Here is a 24,174-nt window from a genome sequence, read left to right as displayed (position 1 = left end):
GAGTCTGTACAACGATGTGTTGTTCACAGTACAAAGCTAAGTCTGACACTGTAATGCCATTCCAAATGGAAGACCGAAGCGCGCATGGGAGCACTGAAGTATAAAGCTGCTAATCATGTTTCTTTTCCATTATTGCTTACGTTTTCCCATTTGCTCCACAGAACTGGAATAAAACAATGATAAAGCAGATAGAAGCAGTCCAAGTAACAACAATGGCATGAGGCCACCGCCCGCCAGTAACTCGGGGCAGTGCAGAACCAGCACAGTCTGCACTGACCTGCCTCTGGAGTAGCCTGGAGAATTCGGGAGTAACCCAAGTCGGAGGAGACCTCTGAAGAACATCTGCTCCAACCCCTTTGCTCCAAAAACACACAGAAGAACACAAAAGGTTCCAACAGGACCAGGCCCGTCTTTGTTGATTCCTTTTACCATTCTGTTGAGCTTTTGACCGCTAGGATTATTTGAGAGGTACGTATACATCTTCCAGTACTGACAACAGCATTGGGAATAACACAACTGAATTTTAAAGACAGACTCATAGCGTGGCAGGAAAATCCTAAGGTCCTTTCTAAACAGACAATTTAGAATTTTCCGAATAACATCCAAAATAATATGAAAAAATATGAAGTAGGAAAGAAGAATTTGTGAAAACGGTCCCACCACAAGAGGAGGCAAGGAAGACAAAGGGGATAACTATGGAATTGCTCAGTTGCTCACTGTGCCACAAAAGGAAAACATAACACACAGAAAAATAATTCATTTTATATCTTATACAATGCAGTAGAATTAAAATATTGGGAAAGCTGAAACAGAAGGAATGAGTACTAATTGTGAAATTTAACAGATTCAGGCAGACGCACTGAGCTGCTACGTGCTGACAGCAGACAAGCAGGCATTCATTCCAATACCCAATGGGTCGGCATTTGGGTATGATTCTCAGAATTGATATATAATTAAACCTATTTTAGCTGTGGTCCACTCCAAGATGCATGAGACAAACCTGCAGAGCCTCTACAAAGAGGAGGATACTACACAAAAAGTTCCACTGTATTCAGTAGTACTTACTGTTGGTGCAGGTAACTAAACACCACAGTATTCCAGGCTGCAAAACAACCAATATTCGGTATTAAAGCATACAACCCATATGAAAGTCTCAAAATAAGATTTATATTAAATTAGCATCATGTATCCATGAAGTCTTGCAAAGAGAAGCTTTTATAGTATGTCAGAGAACCAAACTCTACTCAGAAACACCAAAAATCCTATAAAAAATTGGATGACAGTTCAGCCACTATGTCCACACTTCCAAATCCAAGCCTCAGTGATGCTATTACTAGCCAGCAAACTTCTGTGATCTACAGAGGAACAAACGAGAAGAATTTGGTTCAGCTATCTGAGCATGCACGCAACTACTATTATGTCTAAGGAAACGACCAGTTGACTACAACACGGGGCTCCCTCGTCCTGATGGCAGGCAGTTTTACTTCTCACACCCCACCTACACACTTAGCAATCGATGTAGTTGCACTGATTTTCAGAATCAATTCTCGACAAAGTCTGTTCATTATGCACCAGGCACTCCTGTTCCTGCCCAAGTCAGGTCCTACAGCGCTCTCATACTCTTCCTTTCTTACCATTGAGACTCCAGAGCAGCCTCAGCGAGCACCGGGAGCTTCGCTCCTCCCACTGACAGTTACACACCATCCCTAGTGACTCCAGAAACATCCCTAGTCTTATCCTCTAGTATAGTCCTGTCTTTTGGTTTACCAGCAGCAAATCTCAATTTATAAAAAATGAAACCAATGCCTATCGAAAATCTAATCCCAGACCTAATGCAATGATACAGTACTGGATCAAACTTTTTAATGTTAATAAAGTAAAAGTCATGACTTCTTCAAGCTCCTTTTACAGGAACTGTACGCTCTCCTCACTGCCCTATTTCCTCTCCGTGACAAAAAAAGATACAAGAGACATGCATACACCCACGATGGATCTAAGCAGTAAATACATATTCGGGCTAGAATTCCAGGTAATGTTCACTATCTGCTTCACTTTAAACATGTGCTTTAAATTTCCTTACAAACTTAGGCACACACTGAAAGTTAAGCATGCTTGTTAAGTGTTACTGCCTCAGATCAGGGCTTTGGAAAGGAAAAAAACCAAACCAAAACAATGAACAAAGATCTTCATTTTCCTAGAAGAATGGCTCCCTAACGCCGGTCCATATGTCATCTGTAGTTTCTCATTGAGATTACCTGCCTGTATTTTTAAGTCTTTCCCTTGTTTTAGGTACTAAACTTCTTTTAAAAGGACTAAAATGTTACCAAATTCTTTCCTGATTTGACTTTTACACATCAGTAAAGGCAGGAAACCGTGCCTACAATGACAGGCAGCAGACGAACTGCCCGCAAAGTAGATCCTACTAGGATGTGATCCACACAGCAAAAATGTTTGATGATTGCTGGTTTAAGAGACAAAAATCTTTATTTTAAAATTTCCTTTTCTTTTTTTTAACCTGTCAAGTTATTTAATCTGATCGTGTAATGAAAATTTCAAGAAGCAAGCCCAAAGAGAAACTTAGTGTGGATCTTTCCAATAAAATATTTATCAATCCTGACATCAGGTTAGGTCAGGGAGAATAGCTGTTTCTGAAGCGTTCAAATAGAGGAGGGAAATAAAATAACAGGTAGCTCATTACCTCTGTCCTAACCTGCTTTGCATATGATTAGTTGATGGCATAGTGCACCCTTCACTTAAGGCAGGGCTTAACCCAGACAGACCTGCCAATTTCACTGATAACTTCAGTGCCCCCAGCCTGAATCCACAGTGGTCTGTCAGACACTGTAAGGGAGCAGCAGGACTCCTCAGTCTGATGTAAAATGCTGCCATTTGTTGAGACCTATGGTAGAAAAAATCCAGTTAACATGAGCAAAGCATCGATGATGGTTTAAAAAGAAAACAATTAGCCTCCTCGCCTGCCTGAATTCTTACCAGGTGTACTACTTTTGCTTTCCAGACAACAGCATACTGGGAAAAAACGCTGAACACTCACAGAAAAATCAGATACCAACTTTTTTGACCTTAAACTGGACTTCACCAGTAGAGTTAAAGGGAAATTACACATTGTTTAGCAAGCTAGCAGACGGCAAAACAAAGTATCTACATATACAAACATCTCTGCAGACACTCTACTGCCCACTGAAGAACTTGGTGCTGGAAGCCAGCGATACTATGAAATTTTGCTGGACAAAGTAACTACGTAGAATAAGCGGAAACTGAAGCGATGGATTCTAATTCATGCTGACCATGACCTTCCTGTATTTTAGAGTAAAAAAAACCAAACAAACTTAGGGCACTATCTAATGACTGTGGATAGCATTTTACATCCATTGTGCAATGCAGCCTGTGATAAACCAGATATTTTCATATACTGAAAAATGCACACAAATGTGACAGTGAGGCAGACAACTTGCCATTGCAGCAATACAACTGGTAGCAAAATCCAGTTAATCATTATTTTCTTCCACATCTTAAATTTGTCTTGCTTTCTAAAATGTGAAAACCACCAGCTATTCCTCCCCTTTTTAGGACATGACTCAGATGAGAGATCAGTTTTCCCCTCCAGGTAAAAACCATAGAGATGAGATTGTGCCTTCTTTTGGCTTTGTATCTTCACACAAAGCTATGCGTGGTACACTACATTTGTTATGGTCAAACTAGCAAGAATTTCTTTAGTATAGTAATTAAATTTGCTTAAAAGAGAAGCGGGTGAGTCACAGTTGTGGAGTATTTTGCTGCTCATTCTTTATTACAAGTATTACAAAAACTGTTCCCATTTGGTTGCTCACAGTCTTTAAACTGAAGCCCAAAGCCTTTTTGCCAGTGGCATTATAATCTTTGCTGAAGTGATTATAGGATGGGAGAAAACTGAGACAACAGAAGGTGAAAGAGCAAATGGACCACTTGCTTTGAAGGATGTTATGACTTGGAGGCAAAAATCCGGGATAAAAATTAGATTTAAAAAAGATAGGTTTATTAATTTAAAGAGAGTGTTTCTAATTATTGCAGAATCTCATTATTCTGATACATACTAACCATACACTTGTTACCTGCATGTTTGGCAAATTAATGAATATGAAATATTTTATACGGGAACCTTTGTATTGCCACAGCGAAGCTGACTTCGGAGTGCTGCATACAGATTTACACAGTCCTAGCCCAGAGAGGAATAACCTTGGGCTGGATTGCTATAAAGTTTGAAAGCTTATTAGGGGTTGTCTGATCTGCCCAGTTTAAATATAGTTGGTTTTACATTGTTTTATTTGGATCAATAGTAGTGTTTTAATAGCAGTGTTTTGTATAGAAAAGGTTTAAGGCAGTATACAAGATTAGGCTCCTCAGATACAGTGACTGAAAACTAAAGCCACACACGTGCAGTCACGTATCTTATTCTCCTTGTATTGTGGAGGAACGTCTCTCACGCTGCGGAGCAGGGACTGGCGACCCGGAGAACAAAAGGCACAAAGAGTAGGGTTGCCACAAAGGATGGACCATCCCAGCGCCCTCACAACCAACCCTTCTACACTTGCAAGCTGCCTGCGTCGGCTCAATATTCGTGTCATTAAATTCCCCGACCCTTGGTTTTATCAATCATTCAGTGAGTTCATTCAGTTTGTAGATGAGCGATAGCAATGCCTAATCCTGAGGGCAGGGCTCTCCAGCGATGCACAGTATGCTTACAGCAGGCCGGACTCTGTTTTCAAGCAGCTTCATTCAACTGCTGGAGACTATGGAGTCACCATAAAAACTACCACCAGTACTAAACGTAAACATGTGTGTTAGGACAAGCACCGACGCAGCTTATGGCCTTTCACCACCGATGTTGTCCCATCTGTCCTGCTCAACTGCGTTTTACACAGTCGTTTTCCTGGGACTCATCGCTGTAACCTGGATTCTGGTTTTTTAATGTGAAAATTTTCACAATCCTGTGTATTCACTAATGTCCAAAGAGAAGGACTGCCTTTGAAAGTATTTTGTTTTCTCCTCAAAGGAAAAGCAGAAAGACAATAGGCAGCCATCAAAGAGGAAGAAAAGCCCAGAAGGACACGGAAAGTAAAAATAGTAATATTTCCCATCACATACTGTGAAGGAGAAGATAAATAATTCTTAAAGTAGAGCCCAAATTTAAAAATAGTTACAGTGACACATATGCAACTTCTTTAGGAGACAAATACTTTGTCTCTATACAAAACTATGTAACAGAAGAAACAGCACATGTAGTTTTACTGCTACAGATTCAAATTTTAACTAGTTAGGAAAAGTTAAAATAGGCTTCTTTTCCAGATAACAAATTACTGAAAAGCAAGCAGAACTGTTCCATTACTCTACAGCCCAAAACAGTCTTCAAAAACAGGGCCTCAAGAGCAGTAACACACATTCTTCAGTTTACATGCCTGATTCTCTGAAATATATAACATAGAATTCAGAATTCCTAAAACTCAGCCAAAACTGGCTTTTTTTATATAAACGCATCAGAAGAGATTAAGTCCCCAAACCCCTCAACACTTGAACAATCTCAAGGAGAAGGGTTTTTTTTTTTCCCCTAAAATCAAGTATTGCTAATGTGATGTTCCAACCAAAAAATATTCACTGCTCAAAACCTTCAGCTATGATTTTTAGTGGCAACTTGTATAGAGAAAGAAAATCTTGTTTGGCTTTTTTCCCTAGCAGAAATAGAGGAAAACAGGTTTGCTTTTTCTTTTTTTTTTTTGGGGGGGGGGGTGGGGGGGAAGGTAGAGGAAGAGCTATTTTTAGTACTAAGCATTCTCTCTCTTGTTTTTCTTGAAGGCTTCATTGGGAATTGGGAGCTTTCACAAACACATTTCCAGTGTCTTTCATGATGTCCAAGTTAAACGGGCACCATGAAACCAGTAAAAGTAACTTGATAATAATTTCCTTTCCCTATTGCTCAGGCTTCAACCACTTGTTATTAGAACCTCTAGCAAACACATCTCTTGCTATTTTTACCAAAACGAAAAAAAGTTTGTGTGTCAGTCAAAATCTCTGCCTACTAAACAAATGCTACAGATGGACAAAAGAACACAACTTCGTCATCAATCACCTTCCAATTGAGGTTCCACACGTATCACCAACACGACAGCAAAAATAACTAGACCATTCCTAGTACTAGCAAAGGTAAAGAAATGTTCCTTACTACATTCATCTGCATTCCTGTATATAACTGATTTCAGGGCCGACTTCAGTGGTGATGTCTTAGAAAAGCTGACGTGATGCGCCCCTTACTAAAACCAGTACCAAGATGACTTCAGTTTTAGATGACTAAAGAGCCAGATTTCATGAAACAGTCCACAACTCTTTATGAAATGCCATTCACACAGATACCTGTGCCAACTGAAGCATTTAATCAAGTCATACAGAGCAGATTGAGGTTCTAACCCTAACTAAACTTTGAAAAAATCCAGTTTTTATGGATTTAGTTGCTTTTCACCAGAGATACTAATTACCAAAACTTGCACCACATGCTTTAAAATTCTGAACCACTGCAGAAGAACAATTAAACACTAGTGTTCCCGAAAGCTAAACAAAAATCCTAAATGATACTAAATAAAAAATGAAGGAAAATGAACGTTTAAGTAAATGTTTGCTTGGAACTGTATCTGCTTATTTCACTGCCAACACAAGTAGCCTCTTCCCCTTTATGCATCTGTTAAAAACAGGCAAGGACAATTCTGTCACCAGAATTATGATGCGTTTCCGCTACAGAATCTTTTAGTGATGGTAACAAGATAGTGAGAACACAGCTTGCCTTCCAAATCACAGATTTGTAGCACATGGCTGGCACGTATAGGAATATTTCTTATTCATATCGCATATTTGACATCAAAACCATTAGTAAGCAAACATGCAAACTGATCTAGATTTAAAAAAAGAAAAAAATAAAACTAATTTAAAATTGACATGTTATATAAATGTCATCCAAACATGATTTTGCACAGAAGAGGTCCCTCAGCAGCAGATGCAGTGCAGTTCGACTAGACGTGGATGCTAAGACTCTATTGTCGGAAGGCCATACTTCTATTACCAAGCATGATTCCTGCACGACTGAAAATGGGACGCATGAGGCACAATCCTTCATTATATGCATATTTCTACAAAGATTCTGTTTTTCCAAAATCAGAATTAATAAACAAAATTACAGAAAACAGAGCTATGACAGGGTCAGGGTAGGTCATCTATTCTACCCCATACCCAAGCGCAGGATTAATTTAACCCATTCCTGACAAAGGTTAGCCTAATCTATAGGTTTTAAAAACCTGTAATTACGAAAATTATATAACTCTCCAAACAACACCCAACATTTCACTACAACAACTGGAATAAATATTGTAGTGCCTAATCTTAACTCCCTGTCTTATCATTTTAAATATTATTTCTTGTCCTAGTTGCAATTAAAGAGAAGCGTATTTCCCCTTTGCCTCCGCACCTATCCTGCAGGTTTTTGTAGACTTTGAATATCCTCAGTTCCAATAGCCCGCCCTTCCTTCTCTGGACTGAAGAATAAAATCATTGGCATACAAACTGCATTACACTTGTTCAAAATATGCATGGTCCTGATTTTGAAATTAACTTCTCAAACACGAGACCAAACAAATCCCACAGATCCGTTTGTTTTCACACACTGAATGACCAAAGCCTGAATTTGAACTCATAACAGGGGATCCTGATTTGTTCCCTGTGCCAACTTGTACCTGCAGCTTGTGTTAACGTTATCCCCTCGGACCATGGGTAGGCAAGTAGAGAAGAACGAAGATTGTACATTTCATAGAATCACTTAGGTTGGAAAAAACCTTTAAAATCATTGAGTCCAACTGTTAACCTAACACTGCCAAATCCACCACTAAACCATGTTGTTCCTAGGTGGCACATCTACCCATCTTTTAAATACCTCCAGGGATGGCGACTCCACCACTTCCCTGGACAGCCTGTTCCAATGCTTAATAACCCTTTCACTGAAGAAATTTTTCCCAATATCCAATCTAAACCTCTTGGCACAACTTGAGGCCATTTCCTTTTGTCCTATCACCTGTTACTTGTGAGAAGAGACCAACCCCCACCTCTCTACACCCTCCTTTCAGGTAGCTGTAGAGAGCGATAAGGTCTCCCCTCAGCCTCCTTTTCTCCAGGCTGAACACCCCCAGCTCCCTCAGCCGCTCCTCATAAGACTTGTTCTCCAGACCCCTCACCAGCTTCATTGCCCTTCTCTGGACACGCTCCAGCATCTCAATGTCTTTCTTGTCATGAGGGGCCCATAACTGAACAACAGTATTCAAGGTGGGGCCTCACCAGTGCTGAGTACAGGGCGACGATCACTTCCATAGTCCTGCTCACCACACTATTCCTGATAGAAGGTATCTCTTTTTCTGATATCTCCAGTCGCACAAGCACAAGAAATCACAGTTTTCAGCCCTGTGCATATAGAAACTACCTGGGAAGGTTATGCAGGTGGGCAAGACCACCTCTTACTCTCATTTGTCTCCCTAGGGGATGTGCAAGGTGGCTCACGTCTTCTAAGGTATAAAAGCATTGGTCTTATCAATGACATTCATTTTCCATGCTGATGTTTATCCTACCTCACACCAAGAACATAGCATTTTCTTGAGGAAAAAAAATGGAGCCATGGTCCGAGTTCCCTTGAACAATCAGTACCTGGCACTGAGTGCCAGTGCTGCCCCAGGGAGAACCATCACCAATTGCTGAATCTGGTAGCAACGACAAAACCATGCAGGGAAAAAGCATGATAGCAAGCCAGTCACCAAATCATTGCTCCCACAGCCATGCCTGGGAACCGCTATGTTGCCTTGTGTTCACAGAAGGGCAGTTGTGTCAGTTTAATTCATAATCTACATTACAGTCTGGATTGGTATACACACCCCAGGTATTACAGAAGAAAGACTGAAATGTATGAGTAAATCATAGGAAACTATAAGCTGCTATTAGGATCTAACAATTAAAAAACAACAGTCAGACATATTTCTGACTTAAGGAAGAATCACTGACGTTCCATAAGAGTTTTGTAAAAACCCATCTAAATTACCGTAAAAAGTTCTTACCACCGATGTCAGAGAAAGAATTTAAACTAGAACAGGTGCAAAGAAAAGCCAGTAAGATGAGCAGGGAATAGAAAAGCCATCTTACAAGGGGATCTTATTTTGTCTTGTTAAATGGCTACGCTCTCTAAATACACTAACAGGATGACACCATAGGAGGGAACTATTTAAACTAAAATATGAAGTTGTCACAAAGAGTGACCACAACCACAAAAGTGGTTGAGGTATCTTAAATGTTGAATAGGTACTTGCCATCATGATTGTTAAGGACACGTACCAAAGCAGAGGTTCCTCCCATCAGATTAAGAATAATTTCAAGCTGAATACTTGCATCCACATCTCACAAGTTTGGACCTTTTGACAGCTTGACAGCTACTACAAGTTGTTAATGCCACAGGTCTCTATCTTTTTCCATTAAACATGGATGATCTCTGGTCACTTCAGCCACGTCTGAAGAAGCTGTAAGGAATCTCTGTTGTTATTGATACTTTATTTTATTTATAGGGATAATTTTATTATATTATTGCAAGCATAGCCTGTCTAGGTCCCCAAAAGGTATGCCAGTATATCTTATCCTAAAAAAAACCAAAGAACCCTACACACTTAATGTAAGAACAGCTTGAACTGATACAATCCCGTAGCAAGTCACTCCATTTCCACAAGGGTTAAAGAGATTCTAGGCAAAGTTAAGTCCAAACAGTTGACTGTGGGACAATGACGTACATTTCACCAAAATTATTCTACAAGCTTTCTAAAATAGGAGAGCACTACTCCCTTCTACTGAACTTGCAGAGTAACGCATTATTCTCAAACAATCAACTCATAGTTCTCCTTCCAGTATCACACCTACCTCAATACACCGAGTTCCTCTTTTCTCCCTCAGGTTCCTTATGACCTTTCTATTTATACCCTTAAAAAGTAAACTGAAAAAAAAAGAACGGAAAGATAAAGCACCTCAGCCTGTAGCCACTATAAGCTCTGTACTGTAAGATCACTTTCAAGTTTGTTTTGTCTACACTTTTTTATACCTACATTTTTACCAAATGGCTTATGACACAAAAAACTGCCATGTTACTGCCCTTTTAATCATAAGCTTACTCTGCACCCAGTTCACAGTCCTTACCTACAAATTAGTGTAGTGATCCCACTGCATTGGTTGAATTTGCTTATTCTTGTAGGCATTTATTAGAATACAATTATAAAGAGAGGACATGAACTGATTGTCACCCTCCTTTCCAGAATTCTTCAGCCATGAAGGCAGCTCTACTTTTTCACTTCGCAAAACATGCACGAGGACAGATGATAATGCTACTGAGGACTAGCTACTAAGATTTATGTTCCTGTTCCACTCTGACAACTTTAGCAAGAGCTTATAGAAGACATGAATGGAAACCAGTTTCAGGATTTAAGAGAGTTAACTAGAAACAAACCTAAGGGTAGCAATGCAAAAAGCAAGTCTTATCATTTCCTTGCTTCCATGGACACGCTGTTTCTTAAATCTAATCACATTTAGAAACTACATTAAAAAAAGTAAAGTATTTTACAACATGCTGAAAAAAATAAATCTCAGCCTTGCACAGTTGACCTAAATTACCCCCACTAAGTACACCCCTCCCGGTAAGGCAGCTGATGGTTATGTGGGTTTCAAACTGTCTAAAAGAAAACACCATACAATCTTAGATGATTACCTCATTTAAGTGTTGACATAAAATTACAACTCTGATTAGAGAAAAATACCAAATATTTGTTCAATTTCCTGTAGAACTCCAGTTCAGCGACATACAAGCATTTCACATTCGCTTCTGTCTTTGCTAATGAAATGATCACACATTCAAACACTCCTGTTAAAGGAAATCTTTATAAGTTTCACAATAACTTCTCTCTCCCAAAAAGTTTTAACTGAAGCTAAAGATACTCAAAGGAAAAGTAGGCTTGTACTAGAAACTCAATCACCACCTGTCACATTTTCCCCCCTAAATTGAAAGATCATACATATTCAACACCTACACTGAGGAATTTCATTAATTCAAAAAGACATCATTTGCAATTTATTATATTAAGCTGACAGAAAACTAACAGCCACTCTTTCTACTGATGTTTGTCTTCTCAAGACACAGGCTGCTTGCAACAGTTGGGAGCTTAATTACACAGAAGCACTATCCTGGCACTGCACAGGCGCGCTCCTGTCACCAGGTGTTCGCTAAGGCATTGTCACTGTCACGCTTGGCTCAGAGATGGTGGCTGTGTACCCAAGTGCAGGAGCAGTAGTCCACGCTCCACGTGCAGGCATCGCTGGGAGCAGCCAGCCACAAAAAGCATGGGGGGTTTTGCAGTGTAAAGCTAAAACAGCACTCAGCTTTATCCAAGTCTTCACAGTTAACTGACATGCAGCATCCACGCCGCCTGAACCAAGGTTACTTACTGCGGCCAGGCCTTACATTAAGCCCACCATTTTCTCCACTGGGAACTCTGCTATGTCTAGTGTTAGCTACTTCAGAGTGAAAGGAAAATCACGGACGAGTACAAATAGGATATTTACAACCTCATGTAACATGGTGTTGTAAAAAAAAAAAAAAAAAAAAAAAAAAAAAAACCTGTTTTGAGACCTAAGTCTGAAGTGACAATGCACATTCACTATAAAACTTAGGAAAGACTTCTTGAAAGAATGATCAGCTACAAATCAAACCTAAGGCTCTTTAAATGCCTTTCAAAACAGTTCTTCTGAACATAAAACAATCTAAAGAAATCCCTCTCATACTTTTTACTCTTCCATCTTACCAGCAAACACCTGAGCAAACTTTAACTACGTATGCTTTAGTACTATTCTAACTTTCTATAAATTAGGAGATAAGCGTACAAAGCTTCCAGGTATTTTAAAGAAAAATTAACAGTGTAAATATTTATTTCACCACTACTTGGCTTAAAACAACTAACTTATAACCAGTTCGCTTGAGCTTCTAAACCTCAAGGAACTAGTATAGACATCCAAACCACGTTGTATGTGTTCTTGACTTCAAAAAGCTGTCTGCTTTAATAACAAAGTACGGCTTATCTACTTCAATAGAGCAACTGTTTCTGTTTGCAGGAAAGAATACAGAGAAGTGAAACAGGATTTTTTAAATTTTTTTTTTCACATTATGAAATTTATTGTGTGTTTATCACATTCAAAAAGCATTGACCAGTGGGGGTTTTTGATAACTGTTATAATGCCAAGGTAAAGCTGGTATATTTGGAAGCTTAATTAGCACCTAACAGAGATTACCGTAAAGTTGAAGAAAATTTACCCATGTATTTGACACTTTAGACTTCCAATAGTTCTGTGGGCACAACAGAATAATTTAAAAAGTTAAAAAGAAACAATGATTTTGAAAGACCAGACACTTTCATGAACATATGAAATTTAATCTTAAAAAGATTTTAAGGGTTTGATGATTAAATCCTTACCCCCATTTTGATGTCTGTTAAAAAAAAATAAATCTAACTTCAGCCTGAGCTTAAATTTTTTTTTTTTTTTTTTTTTTTTTTTTTTTACATCTGTCATGATTGCCTACATGGGCAATTACGGAAAAAACAGGATGAAAACTGCTTTGGGATGAACACTGAGAGATTCTTCACAAGGTATTGCAAGGCTGAAACAGGAGTGGGTTGGAGAAGAGACAGTAATTCACGTGGTCAGATAAGGACCAAAACTAGAAGAAAAAAAATGTCAAGTCAGTTGCATGAAAATGCCCCAACATTGAGCAAAAGACATGCAAGAAAAGCTGAAGTAACAGTGGAGAGTGGGTCTTATTAGGTTTTGATAGATGGAGAAAACTGAAAACATTTCCCCACTGTATAAGTGACATTATCCACAGTATTGAAATACATGGAACAAAATTTCATTAAGGGAAAAATTTGATAAACTTTGCAGAAAGCCCTCTACAGAGCTAGTTTTGAAACAAAAGGGATAGATAATTGCTTAATCTCAAAATTAAGACTGAAGTATACCAATAGTACTTTACATCAAGCAGTTATCTTTAAGAATGCATGAGAAAGGACAATTTACTTTTTTAAAGGGTGTCCTCTAAATACGGCATACATATGAAGTACTCTAACATCCTGGGGTTTTTTTCAAAGCTTTTTGAGAAACACACACAAATAATTCAGATTTAGTCAATTTTATTTACAGTTTGTTTTTTTACATTTCAGAGCATTACACAATTACATATTCTCATTTTCTGACCTGCAAACAGATACCTTAAACGGAAATATTAAAAAAAAATGAAGTTAGATACATCCAAAAATGCAACAATTACACATCTGACAATTCACAAAGTGTAATTTACTAGGACGTATCCTAAGAATTTAGGAACAACCAGTCAGGAGAAAATCTGACCAATTTCAGCAATCAATTATTTACACATTCAAAACAAAGCCTCTCTTAATCTAAACCTCCAGGCAAACGGCCTGAAAGATTTCTTCAGGAAGAAAGACCAGAAGTTACGATACACACCTATGCAGCATTAACAGCCCTTGATCCCAAATACTGAGCGACTTCTCAGCTTTGTCTTAGAGCTATAGGCATCCCTCTCAGCTTCTCAGACCCTGAAGTGTTATATTTGTGCCCCCATGTGCATAGAAAGGCTGAGTGTTTAAGTGGTCACTACGATAAAACCCCATTTAACCTGGTCTTTAAGCTACATGATTCTTCTTCCTTAAAATTTCAGCACGTCTTCTAATGCCATTTAAACTGGCCTGTGTGGATCGGGGCATGCCTCCTGAAGACGTTTAAGCATGATTTGAACCAATTTGCACTGGCCAGATTAAATACATTAGAGACTTTTTAAAATAATCTTTAAAGACCATTTAGACAAGGCTTACATATCTACACTTCCCTGATGGGCCACCTAAAAAAAAAAAAAGTCACAGCTACTACTTTCATCCCTTGTGTTAACCCTTTGCCACACAGCAACTAGTTATATACTGGGTAGAAACTACTAAAAAATTCCCTGCAAATAAGCTGCCTTTCAGCTGAGGCTATGGCTCCTATGCATTGGGTGTTTGAGGAGGTTTTTTTTTTTCCTTTAAAAAAAATTCTCACTTGAAAAATACTGAAGTCCTCACTTTAGGCTAATTTTGATTGCATGTTCAATTTGCTTAACTGTCAAGAAACCGCTACAAATGGAACAACTTTAGTATAAAAAGAGCAGTCAACCGAGTGCAACTTCTGACTTGGCAAGTCCTTCATGGTAGTTCTCTAACTAGGCTATGAATTTTGTGGAGCCTCCAGATTTCTTGCCTACCTTACTGTCCATGTTCACGTTTCAAACTGTGTCAGCAGGGCCCGAACCTCGGGAGTCAGCTGCTTAGCAGCCTTAGCTGCCTCTGTGACGGCCTTGCGGTAAAGACCCTTTCTCTTCTTATTAAAGCGCAACTGGAAGCTTTCTAAAAAGGGGGATAGTTGTGCAAGAGCAAGAAAAGATGTTGTTGTGGAGCCAAACCACGAGATACGAGCCTCCTGTCGGACTAAAAGGCCATTATCTTTCCGGCTCACAGTTATGGTAAGAATACGGGCTGGCCACCAAGGGAAGCCATAAATCTTGGCCCAAACAATGTCCCCTACACATACGGTCCTGCCATCTGGTGTGACACATTTAGAGACGTTTTTGGAAAAGACTTCCGTTTTCAAGGAATTACTGAGCTTTTTCTCTTCCTTTGAAGAGGAGGAGGAGGAGGAAGGTGCATGCATGCTGCCTGGAGGAAAATCAAAGCTTTCAGTAGAGCTACACTCAGAGTTGGTAGATTTCAAATCATCTGTGCTATCACTACTACAAACTGATGCACTGGAAGAGTCAGATTTCTTTTGATTAAGGGTCATGTAAACCGTTATATTGCTTTTGCTGCCTCTCTTGCCCAATGTCTGGTGTTCATCCTGATCAACAGTTACATGCACTTCACTCGTGTCCTGAACCTCACTGCTGGCCTCTTCAGGGCCTTTTGAGGGGCTCTGATTTTCTGAAGGGGCCTCACCTGCTGAGCGGGTGGAGGAGCAGCGAGACTGGGGCTTAGTTGCCATCTTGCCACTCCGTATTTTCTCAAGTCCTGTCTTGAGAGAAGAGTCATTTTCTTCATTCCGATACCTTTGTGGCTTTAAACGCAATCGGGGTGGGAGGGAACCTGAGCTGGTGTTCTGAAGACGCCGCGTGAAGTGGACCTTTGAATGTGCATTTTTGGAAGAGGAGGTTGCACTCTGCTTCTTTTGTGCCTTTTCTTTGGCCATTTTCAAGACTTCCCGAGCTTTCGCATGATCCATGTTTTTGCTCTGGAGAACTTTTTTTGTATTTAACTGCGCTTTTGAAGTATTTGCTTGTGCAGAAACTTTAACCACTCTGCTTCTGCTGTGGGCAATATTTGAAACCTTGACCACAGCATTCCTTTTCTGGCTTTCATTTTGGCTTTTTCCATCCACTTTATGGTCAGTCTTAAGTTTTTTATTCACAGTAGTCACACTCTCATTTCTTCGTTTTTTATTATCCTCATATTTTGAAGAGTCACTTGCATTGCCACCTTTTTTTATTTCCTTTTTTTCTGCAACAACACTGTTTTTGCACTTGTCACATAAGACCTGCCGGGGTCGTAGTTTGATAGCATTCATTATAGAAGTGGGTTCCTCCCTGTACATTTTACGCTTGGGCCGCTTAATTTTCCGGGGCGGAGGCTGAGGTATTGACTGGTTATATGTGTCCCTGATAAACAAAGGAGGAGGATATGGTGCTCCCTCGTGAAAGAGAGGAGGTGGTTTCGAAGTCCATAGGCTTTTAGCTATGCTAGGTTCTGATGGCTGCGTGAGAGAAGAGTCATCAGGGACTGCAGCATTTGATTCACACTTCATCTGTGCCTCGTCTTGGAATGGTTTACTTTGGAGCTGCATGGCTTCGGGTTTATCCTTGTATTCCCTTTTAGGAAATATGGTCACAGGGATTCCATGGGGTCCAAACCTTAAAGAGAAATAAAAAAAAAAATTAAAGGTTTGAGGGATCTTTTGCTGCATTTATTAAAAAGCATTTGACAACCTGCCCACAACATGTAGCCATCATTTGAAAGACATGAGTCCCGGGAAAATTAAAGCTTCATATCTAGCCTTATAAGCTTTGAAAAAGCAAGACACCAAAACCAAGTCAGAGAACATGAAATACACAGCTCTGCTTACTATCAGTTTCTCTTTCATCAACAAGATGCCCTGAAAATATAACAAAAAATATCACCTAGAGACAGAAGTGGAAGAATTAACTTTGTACTTTTAGAAAATGCTAAAACATACAAACTACACGCTCATCTCATCAAGTCAATTCATCCATACCAAGTCAACTTATGTGAAGAAGACATCTTCAGCAACTTTCAGAAAATTCTTCCATTCTTAGGATAGCACAAAATCTTAGGATGTTTATCTTAGGATAGCCAAACATGTTTCAGATTTATTTAAGGGAAATATGTACTGCATAAATACTTCCATCGAACAGAGATTGCCACCATTCTTCACCCACGAAAGATTAGCACTTGGTCATCTAACGCACTACAGCCTAAAACTTAGAATCATAGAATAGTCTGGGTTGGAAGGGATCTTAAAGATCATCTAGTTCCAAACTAACAAGCTTGCTAGCCTATTAGTTTGAGTTTCTTCCAGCAAAACTACCCTTATTTCAACACAGTACAAACTATTCCCCCATTTTGTGAGCAAACAATATTTTAAACCTTTGCCTACTTTTCTGCAGACCACTCTAGATCTCTGAGGCCCCATTTGGCAGCCACAGCACTTCTCACCACCCCGACCAGCTGTGAGAGACTAGAATGAAAAATCCCAGTACCACTCGGGCATTGGCTCAACTTCCCTGTAGAAACAGAAGTAGCATGTTGCCTAATAGGTAACCAATACTTTCTTGCAAAGAGTGGCATTAAGGGAAACACTTTATCAGTTTGCAAGGCATTATGCTTGCCTTTTCCTGACAAGTAATCAAAGGATAAACACATTCATTTCACAACAACGTATCTTTCAACCCCCAGAACAGGGCAGGAGGGTTGTGAAAGCTTGTTCAACCTTCCTTCCGTCCCGCTCCCCAACCTCCCAGGCCAAGGCACCAGCCTTACACAGAGGCTGGTCACTCCTTTGGAGCTCTTCCTGATGCCACCTCCCATGCACACACTAGATTAGATGGTATTTTAATAGTTTGGCCTTAATTCAGTAACAACACGATAGACAAGGTTGCGATCCAATTCGAATCAGTAAACAAACACAATTTATGTTTATCCCAGCCCACACCCCACCCGACAAGAGAATGAAGACCTGTCCTCAGGTTAGCGCTAGTTCATGTTGCGCTGCAGCTGCTCAACTGCAACATGCTCTTAACTGATTGAACTCAAGTTTATTTACAATCTACAGCTGCCTCTCAACTGAAGATAAATGCTGAATACCCGCCTATTTTCCATTCACACTCCTGCAAGAAACACACAGTTCATACAAGTGCCTGTATGTTGGCTTTATTTCTTCAAAATTGGTTTTGAAGAAACATGTTAGAAGATTCTTTACAGTCATCAATAAAAGCCATCATGTGTTTATCCTTTTGCTTATCCGTTAAGCCTCTTTTTACACTTAAAAATTGCTAGTGAAGCAAGCAAGCAACCCATCCAATCAAGATTAAATTAGCCACCCAGTTTGCACTTCATTACAAAAGGAGAACAGAAACAGCAGACAACCTAAGCAAGGGGCAACCAACTTTGTCGTCATAAAAAAGAAGGGAAGTTGAACACGTGACAATTTACAGTTTAGTATCAACACAGACACCCTTGTTACCCTGCACCTAGGTACTGTTACCTTCATACCTTTGAATGCTGGAGATAGAGACAGGAGGCCAGGTGGGCAGGTAGAGCAGTTCTGTCCTCATCCATGAGCTGATGGGCGCTCTTTGCCACAAAATACCCTACCACCCCACAAAAGTTCGTTTCTGAGGTTTGGGCACACTCCCGTTGAACACCACACATCCCTCCAGAAGTGAGCAGTGTAACTAAATAGTCTACTGCGCTAGTGAGGGCTACAATGAATTATAAACATTTAGCAGCTGATACAGGCATTTCTCCAGCCTACAGCCTGGCATTAAACCACAACGGACTCAGTCATAACTAAGCTTTAAGTCCCCTAAGGTTCCAGAAGCCCACCAAGTGTAAAGTTGCTTTTCCACAAACACTTTTCCTTCCACTAAGGATTATGAGTAAATTATTCAATTCCAAGTAGGGCTTTAAAAGAAACCATCAGCTGATAATAATTAAATTATCAATATTTTCAGTGTTACTTGCATCAGGAACTTCAGCTGCAAGAGCAGTAAGATCCAGATCTCATCTTTCACCACCTGATAAAGATTACAGGATTTGGGGAAAAGTTAATTTACTGTAAGAGTTGAGAACCAGAACTCCTGGGCAAGACAAGATCTCTCCTGTGCAAATTTCAATCCCAGACAAATACCACAAAAGTAGGACTAGACAGGAGTGTGATATCGAATGGGCAAAACCCATGCAGAAGAACATCATTTACAATTCTTTTCACTGTCTCGGGAACTGCATTTCCCAGAGCCTCACAAGACATTTCTACAGTACAAATCAAAAGCCTCTCTTCTAGAATACATTTATGCTGCTCCATGTTAGGACATGAAGCATGATTAGCAGTGACCAAGGAAGAAGTGGATGAAGAGGAAGTTCTCCAGAAGCATCACATTTAAGTACTTCATCTCTCTTTTCCTTGATTTTCATTCTACTGCCTCACAAGCAGAGTCAGCGTGATTAGCACTCAAAATGCATAAAAAAGCCTAATGGAAAGCACAGCATATGACTGAGCCTATGAAAGCACCGACGATTAATACTGCACCTTAGACTATCCTTTCTTTCAAGCATTTGCGTAATACACAGGCCAAGCAGCGGAAGCACAGGACAGCCAAAGTGGAATTTTAATCTAAGATGCAAACCTGGTTTAGTAAGACACAGACCCAATCCAGACTGAATCTCTGAAGTTAGAGTCTGTCTCACAAAAGGTACTGTTTTAATAAACGAACTAGAATCTTCTGCCTCTGTCTACCCAAAAATTAATGAATTGCAGAATTAGAGAACATTCAGGGATATTGTCTTGTGCCAGTTATGTAAGAGCAAACGAAGACACTATTGCTGTAAATGGCGTGTCAATACATAAAGACATGACTAGTCCACCTGAAGTACAAGATAAATTTGGTAAGCCCAGAGACAGAATATTACTTCCAACGCCTGAATGTATGGTGTCTTCTCTTTGGCCCCATCCAATGGCAGGTAGTGCCCATAAACATCCAGGTTTTATATCATCTTTGTTTCCTCCTTGGTGAATAAAGTTCTCCAGCTTTGCAGCTTGGAAGAATGATATGAAAATTAACAAGAGAGAACAACGGCAGAAAAACTCAGGAATGAAACAGTAAATGATACACACAAAGAAGACAAAGAACCAGATAAGAAGAGAGTGAAGGCAAAATGGAATCGCATATTTTTCTTAAGAGAAGAAGCAGAATGAAGATGTGATTTTAACAAACCTATTCAAGACAAGGCATAACACAGCATCTAATTACTTCAACAGTGAACACAAGTGTTTATTGCACATACTAGATTTTCAAGCCCTATTTTCATACATCTAGTCAGTGGACCTTGAAGACAAGTGCTTCTTGTACAATTACACCACCTACACATTTAAAATGTCTAGGAGTGCCACGTGTATGTAGGTTAGACATAAAGGTTGCAAGAGCAAGCATTTGGGCCATGAGATGAATATGGACTAAAAGGCTACCATGTAAAAAAAAAGATTAAAAAATCCAAGCAACATAACTCAGTTGTATCATGACATTTATTGATCCACATGCCAGTCAATGACTGGGCTCTTAAAATAAACCATTTCAGTTATGCTACATCAGTGAGACTACCTACATATTTTGTTTGTCACATGTTGCATGTTTAAGTACTATAAGGAACTGCCTTGCCTTTATTCTAACAAACTAGATTTTTTTAATATATTGACCCCAAGTATCTCTTGTCCTACTGTAATATGACTTTCCTCCAGAAAAGGCTATGCTTGGGAACACTTACTCCCATTATTGTTTGCTTAAAAAAAAAAGAAAAAAAAAAACATTTGTGCAAGTTCCGACTGGTCATTGTACAGCCCACTCATACATAACATTCTACCTCAGACCATCACTTGAAGGAATAGAACGATTTGTTGATGGAGGACCTAAAATTGAACTGTTGGAATAACTAAAGTAAGAAATAAGTATTTCAACCTAATTTAAGGCAATTCTGGAAAGCGGTGCACTACTGCTTCATACCTATTCAAAATTAGAACCAGTTTTCCATTTTGCCAGCTTCCTCTCCTGTAAAGCTGTCCTGGCTCTTTTTTGCTTTGAAAAGGCACCTCTAAAAAAAATGATGGTTGAGACCCATCGTAAGAAACTCATCTCCAAGAAGTTTTACAAATAACTAGAGCAATCAGTAGGACCTAATAATATTTCCACTATATGCATCACTTCAACATACATATGCATTAAAGACAAATATAGCAACAGGAATATCAGGAACTATATTTAAATAAGAGACTAATGGGGCAGATGAGATCAATTCCAGCAGTCCAGTGATCTTTACGCTGGGAAGAACTTTCCATTGGCATGGGTATGCAGAGACAGAAATATGATAAGAATAGTCAGGTTTTATTTCCACAGTTTGTCAACTGCAAGGTAATGAATAGGTAGCCGTGGTATCTTTTGTGATTATGTAAAAGCTGGTCTGGGTATCAAACCTAGAAGCCTGTCACTTAAGGCCATATAGATTTGTATTACAGATGTGTAAACCTAAGTACTTCAAGTGAAGTAAACACTTTTTTTCAAATCTAAATTCTATAGCAGAATTACTACTATGACTACATATTACTACTCAATTTGTACGCAATACACAGCACAGTTCAAGAGTATCTTTTTAAAAAATTAACACGAGATAAGGAACAAATCCCATTTAAGTTCATAACTGTATATACATAAACATCTAAACAACACATCCTGGGGCAAAGTGTTTTTACATTACCATGTAAAGTCTTAAGCTCTCCTCTTTAGCCTCCAATGTCTAACTTTTACTTCTCTATTAAAAGAAACAAAAATGAAAGAGCACCTTGTTCTGCCAAGAAAGGCCAAAGGAAAGAACCCACTGAACCAGCTCAGAAGTATTTCACATTTGTCTGCAAACACACTGAATCAACCTCATCAAGTAACTTACTGTGTTGTGACGTGTTAAATCAAGTCTGTTGTAAATGACTGTGATCAAAACTCATCTTCGCCATTAAGTCAGACTACAGGAATCTCCAATAACCTTTTTATGTGTTGCTCCTGTACTCAATATCATCCATAGCATCTTGCAAAAGCCACGACAAGCAAAAACTGAAGCAATTTTTATTGCATGGATAAAAGTTCAAAGACTCTGAATGCTGGGAGTATAATAATATGCTGAAATAATTTAGAACTAAGTATATTTCATGCTTGTATCTAAACTGAGGGTTTAAATTATAATATTCAATGTAATATACTATTAGATCATAGCTATTTGAACACTTAGTATTTCAGAACTTCTCAAAATAATGTGTTTTGAACACACGTCATGAAATAACCTATTTTTAATACACGATTTACCTGGTTTGATAAGGCATGACATGGAACACACTGCTTTAAGCAGCAGGCACCTTACTGAAAAAAGCATACATAGAAGCCAAACTATCAACTCGATGGATTGCTCACCTCCTGAGCAATGTAACACTAGGCTAAACAGACTAGAAAATGCATATTTAATTTAGAGCTCCAAAAATATGGCAAAAGACTGCAGTGTAAGTGACTCTCTGGAAATAACACATCATCATGAATAGATGTTGCCTATTCGTAAACTCTCATCACCAAGAAAAATTTGGTTAGAGATACGATAGTTCAAATGAAGTAATATGCGAGAACCAACATCTAAGCAAACTAGTAGGAAAGCTTACATACTCATAGAGTTTTACTAATCAATATTAAGTTTAGTGTTTTTTAAGCAGATACAGTTGCCTGAAATCGAAGCTCTTCTTTCTGGCATTTTCAAGGCAGAGGAAAAGACAAGAGCAGGCTATGTGTAGAATTGAGTCTGAAAGAGTATCTCAAGAAAGCTGGTCAGAAGTATCCAAGGCAGCAGCTGATTTTAATCATTCCTAGCCACTGTCACCTGGGTCTCCTACTGCAATCACTGCACAAGTGGAAACCAGCTAATGGACAACAAACTATATGCAAATACACCACAGACTGTATTAGCTTACAGTCCACCTCTCCATGGAGTTAGAAGCCCTTTGAAACACTTCAGCTTCCAGGAAACTGAATCACAGAAGTCCATGTAGTCAGGATGTTGATGCAGACTTTGAAGAATTATCCACTGTAGAGACAGAAGAATCTCTAAGCTGTGAGGAGTACACAGGTGGTCCCCTGATCACTGCTTTTGCCCCCACAGAAGTGGGAAGGTACCCCTCACCTTTTCATTGGAAAGGATTGACAAGTGAATTCACAGAATTTCTTTCAGTTTTCTGTAACTTGGAGTTCTATCAAGGATATAAAAGTAAACTTTAAAAGACAGAATGCTTTGTTTAGGCTTCCTACTACCACAATTCTACCAGCGTGCTTATTAAAGCTGAAGGTCTATTAAAACTGAAATTATCTTTTAGTTTTTTACATGTTGGCATTACTAGTTTCAAGTCGGTTGCATTTTAAAATAGGTGCTTTGCTGATGTATTTGGAAGTGCTACACAATTGCAAAGCTTTACGATTAAGATAAAATACCTTGAATACACACTTCGATATCATCCACATAGCAGACAGACCCAAGACACATGGAAAAGAATGATAACATTTAGTAATGGATTAACTTTAAGCCAATTCAGTGTCAAGATGGACAAGATTCATCAGTCCCCTATGAGTGTAAAGAAAAAAAAAATTCTTTCAAGCAGACTGAAAATTCCATCTCCATCCGCTGTCTCTCAACACTTCAAGCCAAGTCAAGTCAAGCTGCTCTTAGAAAGCAATGGCAACCCACACTGTTGGAATACAGAAAAGCATACCAGAAGAAGGAGGAACAGTTTAACCATCCTCTGTTGCATCACAGTCCAACAAAGAACAGCAGCAGACTACAGCTACTTTAGGAAAGGAAATTTTGAGGCACAATTCACAGATGTCCTACTTATTAGGAAAATTAGGGATTATTGGTTTGAGAAGGGGAAAACTCACACTCCTCGTACTGGCTCAAAATCAGAAGCAGGTTGGCAAGTGTTTTCAGTATAAGCAGCAGTTATAACATGCTTTATACCTATACCAGCAAAATCCTAAAAGCTAGTCCAGTTTTGTTAGGCATCTTCACTTTCCAAGTGGAAACCTGGAAATGAGTAAGCCTTTCAAAAAAACACTGGATACGTGACCACAAATAACACTCAAAGTTTTGGATGTAGAAGAGAGACATAAGAGAAACTATTTTCATATAAAGAAGCTGAAATATTACAAAATCATAGAAAAATTTAAGGTTGAAAGCAGTATCACAAGGCCTTCTGACCCAACCCTGTCCTCTAATTGAGGCTAAATTTGACACTATACCATTGAATATAACTTCTGTCAGTCACAAACAAAGTATATGTAATTTACACTTCTAACCACAAACACACACTCACATCACACCTATGCTTCCAGTGTTCTCAGGATAAAAGCAAATATCAAAGCATTGTTACGGCTATTCCTTTAATGCTAGAATTTCACCAAACTCCTTTACACATCTGAGAAACAACAGAAGAGAACAGGTGATGAATTGTAGGAACACCTTGCAAACTGAGTGTAAGTTTATAAAAAAAAAAAGCCATGAAACAAAACACAACCCCCACACAACCCTGGCTAACAGACTTTTCTTCACCATTGAGAACGTATATCACAGAACATCAGTACTTCTATAGATCTTAAACTTTCCCTAGAAA

General features: G+C 39.1%; 1 protein-coding gene across 6 annotated transcripts in view; it reads right to left on the bottom strand.

Moving 5' to 3' along the window:
* The window catches only part of PWWP2A (PWWP domain containing 2A), a 42,143-nt gene that overhangs the window by 12,670 nt on the left and 5,299 nt on the right, over positions 1–24,174 (bottom strand). For 2 of the 6 annotated variants that reach the window (XM_063348964.1, XM_063348966.1), the window contains exon 2: positions 15,138–16,105. In XM_063348964.1, coding sequence (XP_063205034.1) covers positions 15,138–16,105 — 968 coding nt within the window. Of the gene's footprint in view, positions 1–10,016; positions 10,052–13,305; positions 16,106–24,174 lie in introns of those variants that run through there. The other 4 variants (XM_063348963.1, XM_063348962.1, XM_063348965.1 and 1 more) reach the window with 3 other exon arrangements.

The sequence above is a fragment of the Chroicocephalus ridibundus genome, chromosome 11, assembly GCF_963924245.1.
Source record: "Chroicocephalus ridibundus chromosome 11, bChrRid1.1, whole genome shotgun sequence".
NCBI lineage: Eukaryota > Metazoa > Chordata > Aves > Charadriiformes > Laridae > Chroicocephalus > Chroicocephalus ridibundus.
Note: the sequence above shows the minus strand (reverse complement) of the source record. Positions and strands in the feature narration are given on the sequence as shown.